The 18,591-nt window shown below is 34.9% G+C and overlaps 1 protein-coding gene across 2 annotated transcripts in view; it reads left to right on the forward strand.

Annotated features, from left to right (window-relative positions):
• Nucleotides 1-16,629, forward strand: part of LOC150095640 (uncharacterized) — a 205,250-nt gene extending 188,621 nt beyond the window's left edge. For both annotated transcript variants that reach the window (XM_090409716.1, XM_090409715.1), the window contains exons 21-22: nt 7,591-7,666; nt 15,828-16,629. In XM_090409716.1, coding sequence (XP_090265842.1) covers nt 7,591-7,666; nt 15,828-15,904 — 153 coding nt within the window. In that variant the 3' untranslated portion in view covers nt 15,905-16,629. The remainder of the gene's footprint in view (nt 1-7,590; nt 7,667-15,827) is intronic.
• The last annotated feature ends 1,962 nt before the right edge of the window (nt 16,630-18,591 follow it).

Consider the following 18,591-nt stretch of genomic DNA (forward strand, 5'->3'; position numbering starts at 1 on the left):
AAGCCTGGACAGAGGGACGAATTCCTGATGATTGGAGTAGAGCTCTAATAGTACCCATATATAAAAAGGGAAATAAAACTGAATGTGAGAATTACAGAGGTATTTCCCTACTGAGTGTTCCTGGCAAGATCTATGCAAGTATACTTGAGAAACAGTTGAGAAGAATTGTGGAAGAAAAGCTTGGTGAAGAACAAGCTGGATTCAGGCCAAATAGAGGCTGTCAGGATCAGATCTTCACTTTACGACAAATAGTCACGAAAGCATGGGAATATAACAAAGATCTGTATTTAAGTTTTGTCGATTTGGAAAAGGCATATCACAAGGTGCCAAGAGAGAAGCTATTCAATACGCTACAGTTATATGGTGTCAATGGGGGCATTACATCAAGCAATACTTAGTCTTTATTTGAGTTGTAAGTCAGCAGTTAGAATTGAAGGTAGTACAGGAAGATGGTTTAATGTTAAATCTGGTGTGAGACAAGGATGTACATTATCCCCTCTGTTATTCGTTATCTATATGGATCACATTATGAAGGAAAGTGGTATTAAACATGATATCAAAATTGGAGATGTTAATGTCAGCTCTTTGCTTTATGCGGATGATGTTATACTTCTAAATAAATCCGCTACAAGTCTGCAAGATTCTCTGACTAAATTCAATTGCTGTTGTAATAGATATGGTATGAAGGTCAGCAATAAAAAGACAAAGACAATGAAAATAGGCAGAATCATTGAAAATGTCAACTGTATTGTGAATGGAGAACCTGTGGAACAAGTAAAACAGTTCAGCTACTTAGGCACAATTTTTACTGAAGATGGTAAACTAAATATAGAAATAGACAACAGAATCAGCAAAGCTGGTATGGTGGGAAGTCAATTGAATAAATTCATATGGAATAAGAGAGAAATTAGTCGGAATACTAAATTAGCTGTATACAAGACAGTGTTCAAACCAGTTTTAACTTATGGATCTGAGAGCTGGGTCAGAAGTAAAACACTTGACCAAAGACTAGAGACCACAGATATGAGAGTCCTGAGAAAGATTAGAGGCATGAACAGATGGCATCAATGGCAATATCATATTAAAAATGAGGATATTAGGAAAGAACTTGACATTGTCAGCATCCAGGAATGTGTTAGCAGAGCTAATCTCAGGTGGTATGGTCACTTAAATAGAATGGGAGAGGAAAGATTAGCAAAACAAGTGTTCTCTGCCAGGTTGGCAGGAAAACGAACCAGAGGAAGACCAAGGTATAGGTGGATTGATACGGTACAAAGTGCCTTAGACGATAGAAATATAAGATCTGATAATGTTGGAGTCTTGACAAGTAACAGACTGATTTGGAGGAAAATTGTAGATAGTTAGTAATGATGTAATTTTTTCATGTAGTACTGTCATATCCTGTACACCCCTTGAGGGTACATGGCAGGAATTTGATGATGATGATGGGCTCATTGTGACCCATCTACATTCTAGCATGCACCTTCTCCTTGTGCATATTAGTCAGGCAATTCCATCTCCCTCCCTCTGTTCACTATCAGCTCTTTCAAACACACACAGCAGAATATTTGATTTTATACCTGCCTAGACAGATTATTCGGAACCACAATCACCAGTGGGATCTGCAGCTGTTTTCCAATCTCACCAGAATGTACTAACTATGGTGCTGTGCATTATTCTATTATCTTAATTTATATTAGCTATCGCACCCCCCCCTTCCACACATGCACACACACACACAAGAGGTCCTAAAAGCTATGACATGACAGTGCCATGTGTGAGCAAGTGATTAGAAGGAAGAAATGAATGTTGATAAATTACATAAGATTGAAACAGTACCCAACTTGCATTATTTATACTGATACATAAAGATCTCTTCAAGCATCTAGAAATCTAGCATACCAACTACATCCGCTGCTCTCCTGAATCCAACATTTGGTCTGTCAGATAAGAAGGCTTCATCTGGATATTCACCTATATTGGATCCCAAGCCACTTTGAAATCAAGGGAAATGATGCTTTACTTTAGATTACATGGATTACAAGCAAGTTATAAGACAAATTAATAACTCAAGCTATACCAGTTTTCTTGCTTGACTCTACATACAAGGTGTGTTCAAAAAAAAAAAAAGACCTAACTTGGCTATAAAGACTTCATTGCTCATTTTACAACATTTTAAATACTGTCTCCTTCAAAGTAGTTCCCTCTACTGGTAATACACCGTTCCAACGGTGTATTACCAGCATAAAATTTAAATCATCAGCATAAAATTTAAATTAAATTTTTGTTTCCTATGCTTGTTTCATTAAATTTTATACTGATGATGCCCTTGATATTTGAGTGAAAACTCTATAAAATAAAACATCTTTCACATAAGTTTTCAATTACCATTACTGTATTAATTATGTCTATTACATTCCTATTGTTCTTTACAATAAAAATAATTAAAAAAAAAACCATAGTTAATCCCACAGCACTAATATACTGATAGTTTACAACCTTTCATTGGTGAGTCACACAAAAAAATAAAAGATGGTGAATGAATGAAGAACCTCATGTGTTCTCTTCACATGCCAGAAATTACCATTAATACAATCCTGAGTAACGAAACAGATGTTGATTCTCTAACAGGGCTAAATGAAGGCATGACAATCTGAAATTAATGTGTCAAAGTAAATCATGTTATTGAGATAATGAAAAGCCATTTAGCTACAGTGGGTTGTTTGTGCTGTGAAAGTCAAACTTGAATTGAGAATGTTGTGTTTAACTTATTTAAAATTACACTAAAGAAAGTCAACACTTTATTCATACTTGAATGGATCTAAGAAATAGCACACACTTGAATTTTAGCCTTCTTTTACTTCTATAGTCTCTTTCCATCTACTGCTTGATATAGGCCCCCCCCCCTTAACTTTCCAGTTCTTTCGTATCCACTCAGTGCCTAATTTGGCCCACTTTTTATCTGGCAATCTGCTAAAAGTGGCAGTGCATCTCCATTTATGTGCTTTACAACACTTCACATCTTCTACTGCAGTCATCTCTCTGATTCTAGTGTTTCTTATTCAATCCCTTTTTGTAATGTGGAGCATTCTTCTCTCCAAGGTTCTTGGCCATGAGCAACCTGTCTTCCTGGTTACGTTAAAAGAAGTATTTAAAAACGTGTCATGAGAAAATAATGGAATTAGCATCAATGAAAAAAGTCTTAATTGCTTACATTTTGAAGATGACATTGTTCTTTTAGCCAAAAATAAAAAACCTCCGAAAATGCCAAATGACCTTGACAGAGAAAGCAGGAAAAAAGGTTTAAAGATTAATTAACTGAAACCAAACCGATGATTTTATTTTTATGTTGCTCCCACCCACAGAAGGTTGTTAGCAAACTTATAGTACATTTTATACCATTGGGGGACTACAGATTTTTTTTTCTTCTATTTTTTATCAATTATTTTATATATATTTTTTTGTATTTTTAATTTATTTTTTGCATAGTCCCAACAGAACCTTGCTCTAGAGACCACATATGGAACTTTTTCAAGCCACTTTAGGCTTCCAATAAGTGAAGCTGGTGGTCTCACAACAGGCAGTGAAATTCATCTCTCACCTAAAGACAATCACAAATATCCATGCCCATGGCAGAACCTTGAACTTACAGTTTGTTGGTTGGAGAGCAGGTATGCTAACCACTCAGCCAACCAGGATGGCATTTATTTATTATGAATTTTTGGTCCTAATCTGAAGTAGGTTCACTTTGTGGTCTTTTTCCAGTACCAGTTATTCCCAAATAACCAGCATTTACTGTAGTAAATTCCACATTACTCAAGCTTGTCTGATAGAAAACTGCATGTTGAAGGTATAAATTAATATATTATATTTTTCCTGGGTGCCCCCTGAATTATTTTTTTGCCGGCCTGTCTGGCTCAGTGGTTAATGTATTAACTCTCCAGCCAAAAGGCTGCAAGTTCGAATCCTGCTGTGGGCATGGATGTTTGTCATTGTTGGTGAAAATACTAGTGGTGGTGGTAGATGGCGTTGGTATAGTTATGGTTTGTGTAGTTGGTGGAGATGGGGAGCTGTAGAGTAAGCCCTCCCTCAATGAGTCTTTGGACTCCCTGGAGATGTCACGTCACCATCATCAAATTCCTGCCATGTATCCTCAAGGGGTGTAGTACTACATGAAAAAAATTACATCATTACTAACTTTCTATCTACAATTTTCCTCCAAATCAGTCTGTTACTTGTCAAGACTCCAACATTATCAGATCTTATATTTCTATCATCTAAGGCACTTTGTACCGTATCAATCCACCTATATCTTGGTCTTCCTCTGGGTCGTTTTGCTGCTAACCTGGCAGAGAACACATGTTTTGCTAATCTTTCTTCGCCCATTCTGTTTAAGTGACCATACCACTTAAACAAAATGCTAATCTCAGGTCTGCTAACGCAGACTTCAGATTAGCTCTGCTAACGCATTCCTGGATGCTGACAATGTCAAGTTCTTTCCTAATATCCTCGTTTTTAATATGATATTGCCATTGATGCCATCTGTTCACACTTATAATCTTTCTCAGGACTCTCATATCTGCGGTCTTTAGTCTTTGGTCAAGTGTTTTACTTCTAACCCAGCTCTCAGATCCATAAGTTAAAACTGGTTTGAACACTGTCTTGTACACAGCTAATTTAGTGTTATGACTAATTTCTCTCTTATTCCATATGAATTTATTCATTTGTCTTCCCACCATACCAGCTTTGATGATTCTGTTGTCTATTTCTATATTTAATTTCCCATCTTCACTAAAAATTGTGCCTAAGTAGCTGAAATGTTTTACTTGTTCCACAGGTTCTCCGTTCACAACACAGTTGACATTTTCAATGGTTCTGCCTATTTCCATTATCTTTGTCTTTTTATTGCTGACCTTCATACCATATCTATTACAACAGTTATTCAATTTAGTCAGAGAATCTTGCAGACTTGTAGTGGATTTAGTTAGAAGTATAACATCATCTGCATAAAGCAAAGAGCTGACATTAACATCTCCAATTTTGATATCATGTTTAATACCACTTTCCTTTAATGTGATCCATATAGATAATGAATAACAGAGGGGATAATGTACATCCTTGTCTCACACCAGATTTAACATTAAACCATCTTCCTGTACTTCCTTCAATTCTAACTGCTGACTTACAACCCAATTGACACCATATAACTGTAGCGTATTGAATAGTTTCTCTCTCTTGGCATCTTGTTATATGCCTTTTCCAAATCGACAAAACTTAAATACAGATCTTTATTATATTCCCATGCTTTCTCGACTATTTGTCATAAAGTGAAGATCTGATCCTGACAGCCTCTATTTGGCCTGAATCCAGCTTGTTCTTCACCAAGCTTTTCTTCCACAATTCTTCTCAACCGTTTCTCAAGTATACTTGCATACATCTTGCCAGGAACACTCAGTAGGGAAATTCCTATGTAATTCTCACATTCAGTTTTATTTCCCTTTTTATATGTGGGTACTATTAGAGCCCTACTCTAATCATCGGGAATTCGTCCCTCTGTTCAGGCTTTCTGAACTATGCAGTGCAGCCACTGTAAGACTCTTATACCACCATACTTCAGCATTTCTGGTTGATTATCATCTAGTCCTTTCCATATTTCAAGCCTTTGATGGCTTTTTCTACTTCAAGAATGGATATGTATTCTATTCCTGACTGCATGCCTGGTCAGTGTTTTTTACCACTGTGCTGTCATCACTGCTTGTTTCATTTAGCAGTTTTTCAAAGTAATTACTCCATACTTCAAGGATATCTTTTTCTCCCGTTTTCATGTCACCTTTATCATCTCTAACTCCTTTTACAGCACTCTTTCATCCATTTCTAAGCTTCTTCAACATCCTCCAGAATATCTTACCACTTTCTTGATATATATTTTCTATGGTCTTGCCAAAGTCCTCCCATGACTTTTGTTTAGCTAGTGTTTCGCTTTCTTACATTTGCCTCTGTATTCTCTAAGAACACAAGCTGACTTATTTGCCAGGAACTTTTGATATGCTTTCTTCTTTTCCTTCACTGCCTCTTTAACTTCCTGTGTCCACCATGAGTTCTAATTTTTCTATCCTTGCAGACAACTTCACCACATGCCTCTCTAGATGAATCAATCAGGGCTTTCTTCAAGGCTTGCCACTGAATCTCCAAGCTTTGATTCCTGTTCTCAAACTCTTTCATTTTTCCTTCAATAATCTTTGTGTATTTCAGTCTACAGTTCACATCTGAGGGCTGCTCAACTTTTATTCGCTTTAAAACTTTCTTACATGTCATTCTTTTCAATATGAAATTCAGTTTTATCCTGCTCAAGACTAAATAGTGATCACTTCCAATTTCAAATCCTCTGTACACTCTGGTGTCCTGCACCAGGGAGAAAACATCACTATCAACAATAACATAGTCAATGAGACTTTTCTTATTCCTTGCCTCTTCTCTCCATGTGAATTTGTGCACATTATTTTGTTGGAACATGGTGTTAGTAATAACCGGTTCACGTCCTGAGCAGAAATCCAACAGATATTTACATTATTATTAGCTTTGCTCTTTTCTCCAAATTTCCCCAAAATATTTTTTGTATGTGTGACAATCATTTCCTACTCTGCTATTTAGATCCCCAACAAGGACCAACTTTTCCTTTTTCATTGTATCAGTTGCTTTTTCTAAAGCCTCAATAAAATTCCTCCTCTTCTACCTTAGTAGAGCCTTCTGTGGCACCATAGGCACAAATAAGTCTCATTGTCCAGTTCCCCATTCTCATATTTGCCCACATTACTCTACTTGAGACTGACTGCCATTCAAGAAGATCAGCCTCATATTTTGTGTTGAATACTATGGCTACTCCTTCTTTTCCTTGATTGTCATTGCCTGAATATAACATTTTGTATTTATTGCTCAGGAAGATCTCACTAGTTTTTGTCTTTTTTGTTTCACTCACCCCTATGATTTCGATCTGGTTCTTATCTAATTCCTCAGCTAGCTGCATTTCTTTGCCATACAGGCTTCTTATGTTGATAGTATCGATCTTTAACTCTGGTGATGATGAGTTGGGGTGTGTTTTCAGATTTGTTCCAGTAGCTGACTTTTCGCTGTTTGCCCTAGTTCCCCTGGCAAAAACAACGGGGGGCCTTGTTTAACTGGGCGATGCCCCAGCCGGCGTGAAATTTTGTCATGTTGTACCATCATTTTTTTTTCATTTTTTATTTTGGTTTAACCAATAAGAATATAATTTGGTCAGCTAAATCCCAAATTGCCAGCCCATCCTTGTTCGTTCAGTATCCAAATAGATACCCAACAGGGTGCACCACGAGAAGGTGAGGATTGGACATTAGGTCAGAAGCCCTGGTCAGCTCTCTGCATTCCTTTAAAGGCTATGTGGAGGTCTCCTCTCAGATATACAGCTTTGACCCTTAAGCACGCAGGAGATGTCACGTAATAATAATAATAATATTAGCTTGTTTTTGATGTTTAAATCAATTCAGTGTAAAGCCATTTCGGTGATGTAGATTATTATTTTTTTTTTTTATATTTATTATTATTATTTTTTTATAGGCTGGAACAAAATTCCTTGTGATTACCTGTGATAACGATCTTCATTTATGTAAAGAATACCTTTCTAGGAAAATTGGTATGTGTGTTATGTTTTGTAAAATCAAATTTCCATGTAAATAAATTTCATACTGTGATAGTCCAATTTAATTAAGGCATTGCTAGTTTCTTGTTAACAGTTTTCTTCAAATTGGCAGCTTAACAGATCATTTCAAACTAGGTCTTTGATTTGATAAGTTCTTACATGTAGAGTTCCCAAAGCACGGTTAGAGGTATGCAAAATATCTTTAGGGAATGCATGGCACTTATTTAAAAAAAATTTAATTACTTTGCAGTTCTGTTTTATAATTAATTTTTTAATAATTAAAGGCTAAATGTATGTCTCTTGGCATGTATCAGCTGACCTTGGAGTTCAGTCGGACCACATTCAAATTGTGTGGTTCAAACTGTTTGTAGTAAAAGTTAAATTTAAATAATCCAAAAAATGGCAGAAGCACTCTGCTAAATTTCATTGTTCCCATTAAACTTGTTTTTATTGCTGAAAATTTAATCTCATAATTTTTGTGTTTCATAATTATGTATATTGGATTTGCATAACTAAAAATGTTTTTAATCATTAAATGGTTTCACATGTTTGTATTTTATTATAATTCAAATGTTATTTTAAAAAAAAAATTATAATTATGCATTACATAAATTAAGGGGATATTAAATTCCACATAGTTTTAAAACCGAATAAGAAACTCAAAGATTGGAATCAGAGAGTTTCTTGCCGAATATAGTAAACTATAAAGTATCGGCGGCACTAGCGTTAGCCAATGCAAGTGATCCTAGTACGTAGTACAATACCGGACGACTAGTTGCAAAGGTGGGGGAAGTTCAGATCGGTATTCTTAGGTATTTTCCATAATGTAAAAACACATTTCCTAGGAAATGTATGCTGTTATTACATTATGGAGGGTGGTCACTACCCAGACCGGTTTCAGCGTTTCTCAATTCACAGCCAAAAAAAATACTATTGGTGTTGGTGGGCAGTAGATAGTAATAGTCATTGTTAGAGGATTAAGTAGGGAAAAAACAGAATTGTGTAGTGGAGTTGTGCCTCTCACAATGAGTCTGGACTCCTTAGTGTCATGTATTAATAATAATAATTGGGGCTGAATATCTTGGATATTGTCAAAATGAGAAGATTATGTGAAACCAGTCTTTTGCCAAGATAATGATGAAATTAAAATGCTACAAAAGGTCAGAAGCTAAAAATTGATGATACAATTAGCCATGCAATCCAGAAGAAGAGCGGGCTAAGAAGGTAATTTGATTGGTAAGGAAGCCAGAAGTGTAGTATGAGCAGCATTAGCAGGCCAAGATAAATTTGAATTTCTGAGGGGAATGATATTAGTTGACAGAAATGGTAGACTTGTAATTAAGATACAGTTGCAGTTTGTAATAAGCAGTTCATCGGGCCATTTCTTATCTTATGTGAAATGACTGCAACTACATTGCAGTCCTTTCAAATGTTAAAGAAACACATTAATGGTCCTTAACTACTTGCCCAGATGTATGATGAGATGAATTGATTTAAAAAAAGGGGAAGGAGAATTTTCAATATTTGAATATTGTTACTCCAGCTGTCCTAAAAATTTTGCATGGCTTTTAGTTTTGAAACAACAGTCCTGATTGCATTCCTCCTGGATATTATTTTTTAAAAATATTGGATGACTGTTGCTTTTTTGTTCAATTAGTTTCTCAAATAACCAAAAAACTTCACTATTTTTTTTTAATTGAGTGTATCATTGTTTTCTTCAGGTTTTGCAATTCTATATTTGGGGTTTGTATTTTTGTTTATTATTATTATTGCATGGGCACTTCATGGAGTCCTAAGACTCATCGTGGGAGAACCAAAATATTAACACAATATCTATCATGCCACTCCTTGAAACATTAACAAAATACTCACAGCTGACTTGGGCAACCCATTCACCACTCTCCAAGTGAAAAATCAGGTCTCCTCTTGCCCTTACTAATCATGCTCCTACCCAACTTCCAGGGTTGACCTCCTGTTCTGTCTCCCTCTAGCCAAGTGCAGAAACATTTCCCCTGCATCAGCTCCTATAAAATCCTTTAAGTAACTTAAATATTTCTATTATATCTCCTATATAATAGAAATTATTTGCCTATCAACCAACTTTTACAATTCACATCCTCAATCTATCATCATAGGGAGGATTCCACAGACCCACCATGTTGGTCTTACTCTCAATCCTCTCCACCACTTCATCATCCCCAAGAAACCCAGGTGACCAGACCTTGGCACAGTAATCCAGATGTGGTCATATTAAGGCTTTATAAGAAGAATGATAACTCCCTTATCTCCGTTTGTTAATGTGTTCTTCAATAACCAAGCAATTCTGTGAGCTAGCTACCCTGGCTACTTTAGCAATGTACCCTCTAAACTTCAACTCTATATACCACAACCCCCAAATCCCTGGCTTCATCAATTTCCTGGAGTACAGTTCCTTCAGTGTGATACATAGCTTGTAATCTTTGTATCCCAAAATGCATAACTTTACACTTTTCCACATTAAATCGACATCCATTATTTTTGGCCCATACTGTCAGTCTAATCAAATCATCCTGCAAGCTCTCAACATTACTTTTAACTATTACCCTATCCAACTTTGCACCATCAGAAACAACTGAATATCTCCCTTCAACATATTTCCTATATCATCTATGTGCAAATTAAACAGCAGGTTCAACACAGAGTCCTGCAGCACACCACAAGTCACCTGCCTTCTGCTCTTCCATATATTACTTTTTTGGTATATGTCCATCAGCCACCCTTTTATCCATATCACTCATTTACTATTCATTCCCCATTTGTTGCAGTTTGCATAACAAAGTTTGTGATATCCTTTATATTTTGTCCTGTCAAACATCTTTGCAAAATCCAGCAGTATCATCATTTAGCCATTCCCTTTATTCAAATCAGTTGTCACTCTGTTATAAAAGTTGAGTATATTACTAAGGCATGGCTGATCACAAAGTAATGTCCCTCATAGAGTATCATATTCATATCTATCCATTCCTGAATTCTCTTTCTGACCAACTTTTCTAGTACTTTTAACACCACTTCTGAGATACTGATTGATCTATAATTTGCACCATAGACTTTGATTTTCTTTATACAAAGAAATTATTCCACTCTCTTTGGACTTTGCTACTACAGCTGAGACTTAAACAGCCTAGTCAAAGGCATTGCTAGTTCCCCTGCCAATATCCCATCGTATTTGCATTCAGATTCTGTGATATACTAAGTACCTCCAATTCTTCAATATCTGTACTCGAATCAGTCCATTACCTCTGTCATAACAGTAGTATCTTCACTTGGATACTCAGTAGGTCATAAATTTCATCTGCCTGCATTACCTCTCTATCATCTGTACTCATTAAAGTTATCCTTCCATAGTCCCTCCTACACTTGCCATATATAATGAAAACTCTTTGGGATTTCCTTTTTTGCCTGTTCAGGTAATTTCTTCTCATAATCTGATTTTGCCATTCCTTACTATGCAGGTCACCTTTCATATTACTCCTGCATAATCCTTGTACTGTTCATGAGTTAGATTGTCACCTTTCTCCTTATATATCCTCCATAACAATTTCTTTGTTTGCGGCTCATGCTTAATGATACTACTCACCCATCTGAATCCTACCCAATTTATCCTCCCAACCTTGGGTGTGGTACATTTTGCCACCCTTGTAATATTTATTGTTTGTATGTCTCAGTTTTTCTCAGTACTTTTGTTTATTTGTGTGATATCTTTATGCCAGTACTGCTTCATGTTGCTTCTTAAACGTATCATAATTACCTATCTTGTAGTTCCATATATTCCCCCCCCCTCAGTTGAATTTCCACATATTTTGCTAACTCCTAAGTCAAGGCCACATGATAACTTCCCCTAATCAGAGGCAATGTAGCCACCTTTGTTATGAAAAGTTCTTCTGATCCTGTAACAAGATCCAACATTTTCATACCCGAAGTCCCAGAGAGGAAACAGAAATTATCTCTCATTAGGTGTATAAATTCCATTTCCTTTCTGTCATAATCTTTCCTCTGATACAGTTTGGAAGGAGGAAAGATCATATGGCATGTCTTTCACATCATTCCTGGCCTATAGCAGCAGCCAATTTTATATTTTGTCCTGTTTGTCTCAATCACACCAGATTGATTCAAAAGAACTGTCATCTTTGTTTTCAAACTCTTGCACTTTTTTATAATCTTTTCCTCCCAAATTGCATAATTTGACACTTTTTCACATTAAACTAGCACCTGTTATCTTTTGCTCATATATTCAACCTATTTATATCATCATATAGGTTCTCTCTAACATCATCTTGATTAACTATTACCCTATCCAGTTTTGCATTTCAGGAAGGAAATTACTGAATATTTCCTTTCAAATGAAACATCAATGCATTATTAGTATTCCTATATCTTTTACTATTCCTCTCCCCAGACCCCCATTTGACACTGATCTTTATATTAGCCCCACACACCCAAGATCTATGATATGGCAGTGCCATGTATAAGCAAAATATTTCCTAGTTTCCTGCCCCAAGAATAGTCTTCCATTTTTTTTTTTGTGTCCATTCATGTTCAAATGCAGTCCATCTCACACATGTAGCTCTTCTAAATCTTCAGATATTTAAGACCTCTCTGAATATGCATTCTCACTATCATGTCATTCACGGTTGCTTCACTTTTCCTCAATTCTGCGTTATATCTGAGCAATATGTTTTCTGTCTTCCCTCTCACACTTCTGCAGCACAATTCCTAACATTAACCTCAGATCTTTCACCAATTGATTCACACTACCTCTCTTGTTGTTTATATAGCTGTCACATTCTCTGTTCTTCCATAAGACAAGAACTGCTGTAACATGCTATTCTGTGCATCACAAATCATTACTCTCCATACATTATACCCCTCACAGATCCATCTATTCCTTGCTCACCTGCATTTTTCTCTCGCTCACCTGCCTTCTTTTCCTCTATCTCTTGCTCCTGTACTCTCTCAAAAAAAAAAAAAAAAAAAAAAAAAAATGTACACACACACAGTCATCCCTCAACTTATGTCCATGATCCCATAAGGGAATAAATAGCATTTTAATATGGATGAGACGTCCTTGTTTTGGAAAAAAATGCTCAACCGGACATTCATCCACAAAAAGCTAAAATGTGTACCTAGTTTCAAATGCCCACATTATGATTCTGTTACGGGTATTGTGACCAGTGGGGGCCCAAGTGCCCCCCCCCCAAGGGAAAAAACATTAGAAAATCTTTTCCTAATTAAAATTCGTTTTTTTATTTATATTGTGTCGTGTCTTCTATTTCTACACTACTTATGAATTAGCGGTCACATAAGGTAGGAATACCCTATAGCTCTCAGGAATCACGGCCGCTGTGAATGAGGTGGTGCTCGGGCAGACCGAGCGCTATTTCGTTTGCCCAAGCCGGGCCAGAGGAGATACTGGGTTTCATGTATTGGCGATCACTGCAAATGCTCAGTCATAGGTCATATGCAATGCATAGTGTCTATTCTCAAATCATCTACTCAATATTCAATCCCCCCCCCCCCAGATTAAATCCTGAGTGCGTTACATTGTGGCTTGATATAAAACTGAAACCATTTGTGATATGGCACAGTGAGAATCTAAGAATCTTCAAAAACATTAGGAAGCATACTCCCAGTTCATTATCAGAGCAATAAGAAGTCGTGGATGACTCAAAAATTGTGAAATAAAAAAGCTATTGTGTGCAAGAAAATGTAGAATTTAAAATTTTATTAATTCTAGATAATGCTCCAGGTCATCCGTCTTATAGCGGTGATCTTCACCAAGTTCAGGGTCGTGTTTCTCCCTCCAAACACTACATTGATCCAACCAATGGATCAGGAAGTTCTTGCAGTGTTTAAGGCTTATTGTCTACGGAGAACTTTTTCACAAGCCATTTCTGCTACTTGAAGGAAATGACCAGACTCTTATGCAATTCTGGAAAACATTCAATATTTATCATGGTATTAAAAATATTGCTGTCACTTAGGACGAAGTGACCTCTCAATGTACGAGTGTCATATGGAAAAAAAGACATTAAAAATGTTTGTGCATGATTTTGGAAGTTTGTAATAGTGGGCCTAGCAAACAATATGAATCTCAAAGTGAATGATGACGATATAATTCAACTCTGAATGTTTCCCTGAAGAGTTGAACAACGAAGAATTGGCCAACAACTGTTGCAGAAGAGGGAAAAGAGAAACAGTAAGAGGTAGTTAAACAATTTACATTGAAGGGTCTTGCAGAAATGTTCTTTGCAGTTAGCGATGTTCTCAAAATGGCTGAAGACATGGACCCCAATGTTGAATGTTACTTAATAATAGAAACGTACATGATGTGTTTGCTTGCTATGGACAAATTTATGATGAAAAGAATATGAGGAATATGCAAAGCACATTGGACATTTTCATCAAAAAAACAAAGATTACACCAGAAGAGCCACAGCCTGATCATTCACACAGGGAAGGTAATGAGGATGTGATTGTGGAGGAAGATTTGGGTGATTATTTCCCTGTTTTATAGTGACAGTAACACACAGTACAGTTTTATAATAAGGTTTAAAAATTAAAATGACAGTATACTTATTACGGTTTTAAGTCCCTAACCTCTATAACTCTGTTGATTTAATGTTCCGACTTGCGTCCTGCCGGATGGAATGGAACCAGGACGTAAGTCGAGGGATGACTGTATATAATCTTTTTTTTTTCTTCCCCTGTAAGGGACAATTATGCTGAGGGGAAACAAAATATTTGGTTAGAAATAAAAACAAACTAGGATTCACTTGGACATAGTGTTATGATGAGAAAAACTCTCTAGAACAGAGTTTTAGATAATTTAATTTCAAATCTACAAAAAGTTTAGGTTGCTAAGTTTATGAAAAAGCTGTTTAAAGAGTTAAACACATTTTATAAAGAGAATACTTGGCCTTTCACCAACAAATATAGCTTGTGCATTCCTTATTATAAAAACAAACAACCTGGTTTTTTATTAAGCAATACCAGACAACATTAAAATGTACCGAAAACCCAAACCATTTTACAGTAGTATTTAGAAGTGGGGATAAATAAATATTCTCTATCATTGTGGAACATCCTATTTAGAGAAGCTAAATAGTGATGTGTATTTTGTGCCTGATTTGAACAGTATAGAGGAATTATTAGCTACCTTTAATGGTGCTAAGTTGTTCTCAAAACTTCAATTTTTTTTACAACGAGAAGGAAGAGACAGCTCCATTCACTGCTTCTAGTGAGTAGAATTAGAAGAGCAACTATTTTAAGGTGTCTCCATTATGTTATGCAAGAAATTTTTCATATTGCATGGAAGTAGTAAATGTTTCTGCTGACAAATATTCTTTCTACTTTTGGAAGATAAGACTGTTTTTTTCTTCAATTAAATTCTCTCTTGCTGAAGGAGGAATGGAAATCTGAGATAGCAACAGCATTTCATAAGTACAAACCTGGTTGGCATCTCACTGTTTAAAAGATAATACACACTTTACTGTGAAATTACCTACATGATTTCTTTTATTATGTATGATATTGTTTCATTGGAAATATATGTGGACATTTGAGTGAAGATGAATGTTATGAAAAATGATGCAAGTGAATGAAAATATATTTCCATTCCATAGTGCATAGGTTACAAACAGTTATTGACAAAATAGTTTAAAAAAGAGGAATAAACAGATATTTTAAACAAAAGTTCCCCCTCCCCTCTAAAACAGAAAAGTTCTAACGACAGCAATCAACACTATATCTGTTAATGTTGTGTTTCACCAGAAAAAAAAAAAAAAAAAAAACTTTTAGTGAAAATTTGCTTATTGTTGGTTGCCATATTTAGAGATATTATTTAGTATAATTCTGGGGGGAAAAAATTTGATACTTTTTTTTTACCAACAGAATTCTGTTGGTAATAAAATACATAAAAACATTTTGAAACATATGCACAATAAAAATAATTATTTTATGATAGCTTACTGCTGTTGTAATTTAATTATGTAGTACTGCCCTTCTTTTTTATATTCATGAAAAATATATGAGAAATTAGTAATTCTAGGACTTGATAATGTAATATATGCTGATGTACTTTAGAAATAATTCCTGTATTTTTTTTTTTTTTCCTTAGGAGTCCACAATGCTGAATTTATATTAACAGGCACTCTGAAGCAGCAGTTAGATTTCCAAGCTTTTGCCTATACCTGATTCTGTTTTTTTTTAAGCTACATATCAATGAGATGAAAGGGCTACATATGTAGCAACAACATCTTTAATAACAAAGTATGATGTAAATATTTTGAGATTGCACTGCTTCTTTATCATAAAAGCTGCATAATTAATTATCAAACTTAACTCATTTTATTGAAAGACTTAAGATACTTTAGAAAAATGACCTATAATGTAATATAATCCATTTTTCTTTTAAACATTAGAATTCATCCAGTCTGTATAATATTTTGATATTCATTAAAATCATTCCAATATAACAGTATATACTAGTACATTAATACTTTTATGTACTGATATATACTATTATACATCTTATAAATCAAAACTTATGCAGCACAAGAAACAGAACATTTAAATGATAACAGAACTTTTTGCTCTGTTATCATTTAAATGGCTTTATTTTCAGTGATTAAAGATTTGAAATTTAATAAATACCAAATTTGTTTGTATAAATAAGAGTAATGAATGATTATAAAATACTTTATTTCAGAATGTAAACTACAAAATATTAATATATTTGTGATGCCTTTGTAAAATAGTTGAAAAAAGCATATTTTCTTGTAGCAATAATGATTGTATCCAGAAAGAGAATATCGACATTCTTTGCCTTTATGAGAACATATATATATATACTGCAGATGTTATTTTTTGCATCTGTCTTTTTGTATATGGTTTGTATTTGAAAATAAAACATTTTGTGAAATGCAATATTGTATATATTGTGTAATAAAAAGGTATTATACGCAGACTAAATGAAATGTTTGATTTTATTAGTATGTCTTGGGGAAAGAGTATCACTAGACCTCCATATATAGTCAAAAATGACTCTTAAACATAATGTTCATCAAACCATTCCTTAAACCTGTTTAATATTTTTACACCCCTTGCATACTCACACCATTCCATTTATTTGCTGCTTTTAAATTCAAAAAATTTAAAACCACTCAAGTCCTCCTTATGTGACTTTTGGGGATTGCTTCTTATAATGCTTCTCTCTGACAAATCTTTCTGCATTAATCCAGTACAAATCTCTCACTAGCTGTTATATCACTCTTCTTCCTGTTCACTAGGCTCTGCCATCTGCAGAGCATAGTGGATAGGAACAAGAGAAGACTATACATTTATCCCTCACTTGGAAAGACCCAGATTAGAATCCTATGTAGGATGTAGAGAACTGATAAGGTCTATTTTCAGCTGAATGTGAGTTAGCCAGGTTAGTTTGCTATGGAAGTAACAAATTTTATTTCAGAAACTTACTTTTTTTACTTTACACAAAACATGCTGGCCTCATAGTTGTTTTGGTCATAATTCCAAGCAGGTCCTCAATCTGTTCTCATACCTAATACTACTGTACTTCTCCGAACCCTTCCAAAAATCTCATTTCTCCACAATCTCTGCACATTAATTCATATGTGACCTGATCGTCCTTGTAATACAGTGGAACTATAATCTCTTTATTTCTATCTTTTTCTTTTAGTGTTGCATGGCGGTTAGCATTCATTTTAGAAATTATGGACTTTACAACTGTGTTATAAAAAACTCTTTTAATTTCCCAACGTTTCGATCTTCATATTAAGATCATCATCTGGAGCATATATAGGACAAGCTGAGTTACATTACATACAGAAACAATGATTTGATCACAAGTTATTCTACTAGCATGATCTCTAGTGAAAAAAAAAAAAAAAAAATTAATTAGAAACTACATCAAGCTAAATTCTATTTATGATAACATGAATAATTGTAGATAGGAAGTTAGTAATGATGTAATTTTTTCGTGTAGTACTGTCATATCCTGTACACCCCTTGAGGGTACATGGCAGGAATTTGATGATGATGATGAATAAACATTCTTTCTTTCAGTAACATGAATGTTATAAATATAATTTAGCTTGATGTAGTGTCTATTTTTTTTTTTTTTTCAATAGAGGTCATGCCAGTAGAATAACTTGTGATCAAATCATTGTTTCTGTAGCTTACTGTATGTAATGTAACTCAGCTTGTCCTGTATATTTGTACATGCTCCAGATGATGATCTTAATATGAAGATCGAAACGTCAGGAAATTAAAAGAGCTCTTTATTTCTACATTTTAGTGTCTTTCTCTTCATGACCATGATCTGTTATCCTTACTGTGTGATCCCTAAATTTCAGTTTCCTTATCTCCAGTGCATCCCCACTAATTGAATGCATATCATTCTTTCCGAATTTCAAATCCATGTATGTTGCAAAAATTGAATTATCCTCGCATTCTATTGAAATTGCCCTTGAGAGCCATAACATCATTTGTATTATAAGTCAAATAACAATGGTTTTAAACAGATCCATAGCATATCTATAGACTCTTTGCTTCTGGGGTGCTGCTCTCTCAAAAAAAAAATCACGTGTCAGAATAAACTATTGTATAAACTGTATATCCCATTTTTCAATGTCTCTCTCTGTTGTAATATGGAAGTAAATTTTTAATATACCTCCTTAAAGTAATCTCTGCTCACCCTTTATGATAAGTCTGTATTATTAGCACAAACCTGGATTAAAGAAGAACCCTCACTTAATCACAACCTAACAAAAAATAACCTGTAATTTGAGTCTCAGTCTTTCTACCTTTGTGAAGTAGAAAATTTTATCCTCTCTCTCTTTTGGGACCTTTGGTTTTGCAAGGTT

The sequence above is a fragment of the Typopeltis vanoorti genome, chromosome 20 (genome assembly GCF_054136105.1).
Source record: "Typopeltis vanoorti isolate ZY-2024b chromosome 20, IOZ_Tvanoo_1.0, whole genome shotgun sequence".
In the NCBI taxonomy this organism is placed as follows: domain Eukaryota; kingdom Metazoa; phylum Arthropoda; class Arachnida; order Uropygi; family Thelyphonidae; genus Typopeltis; species Typopeltis vanoorti.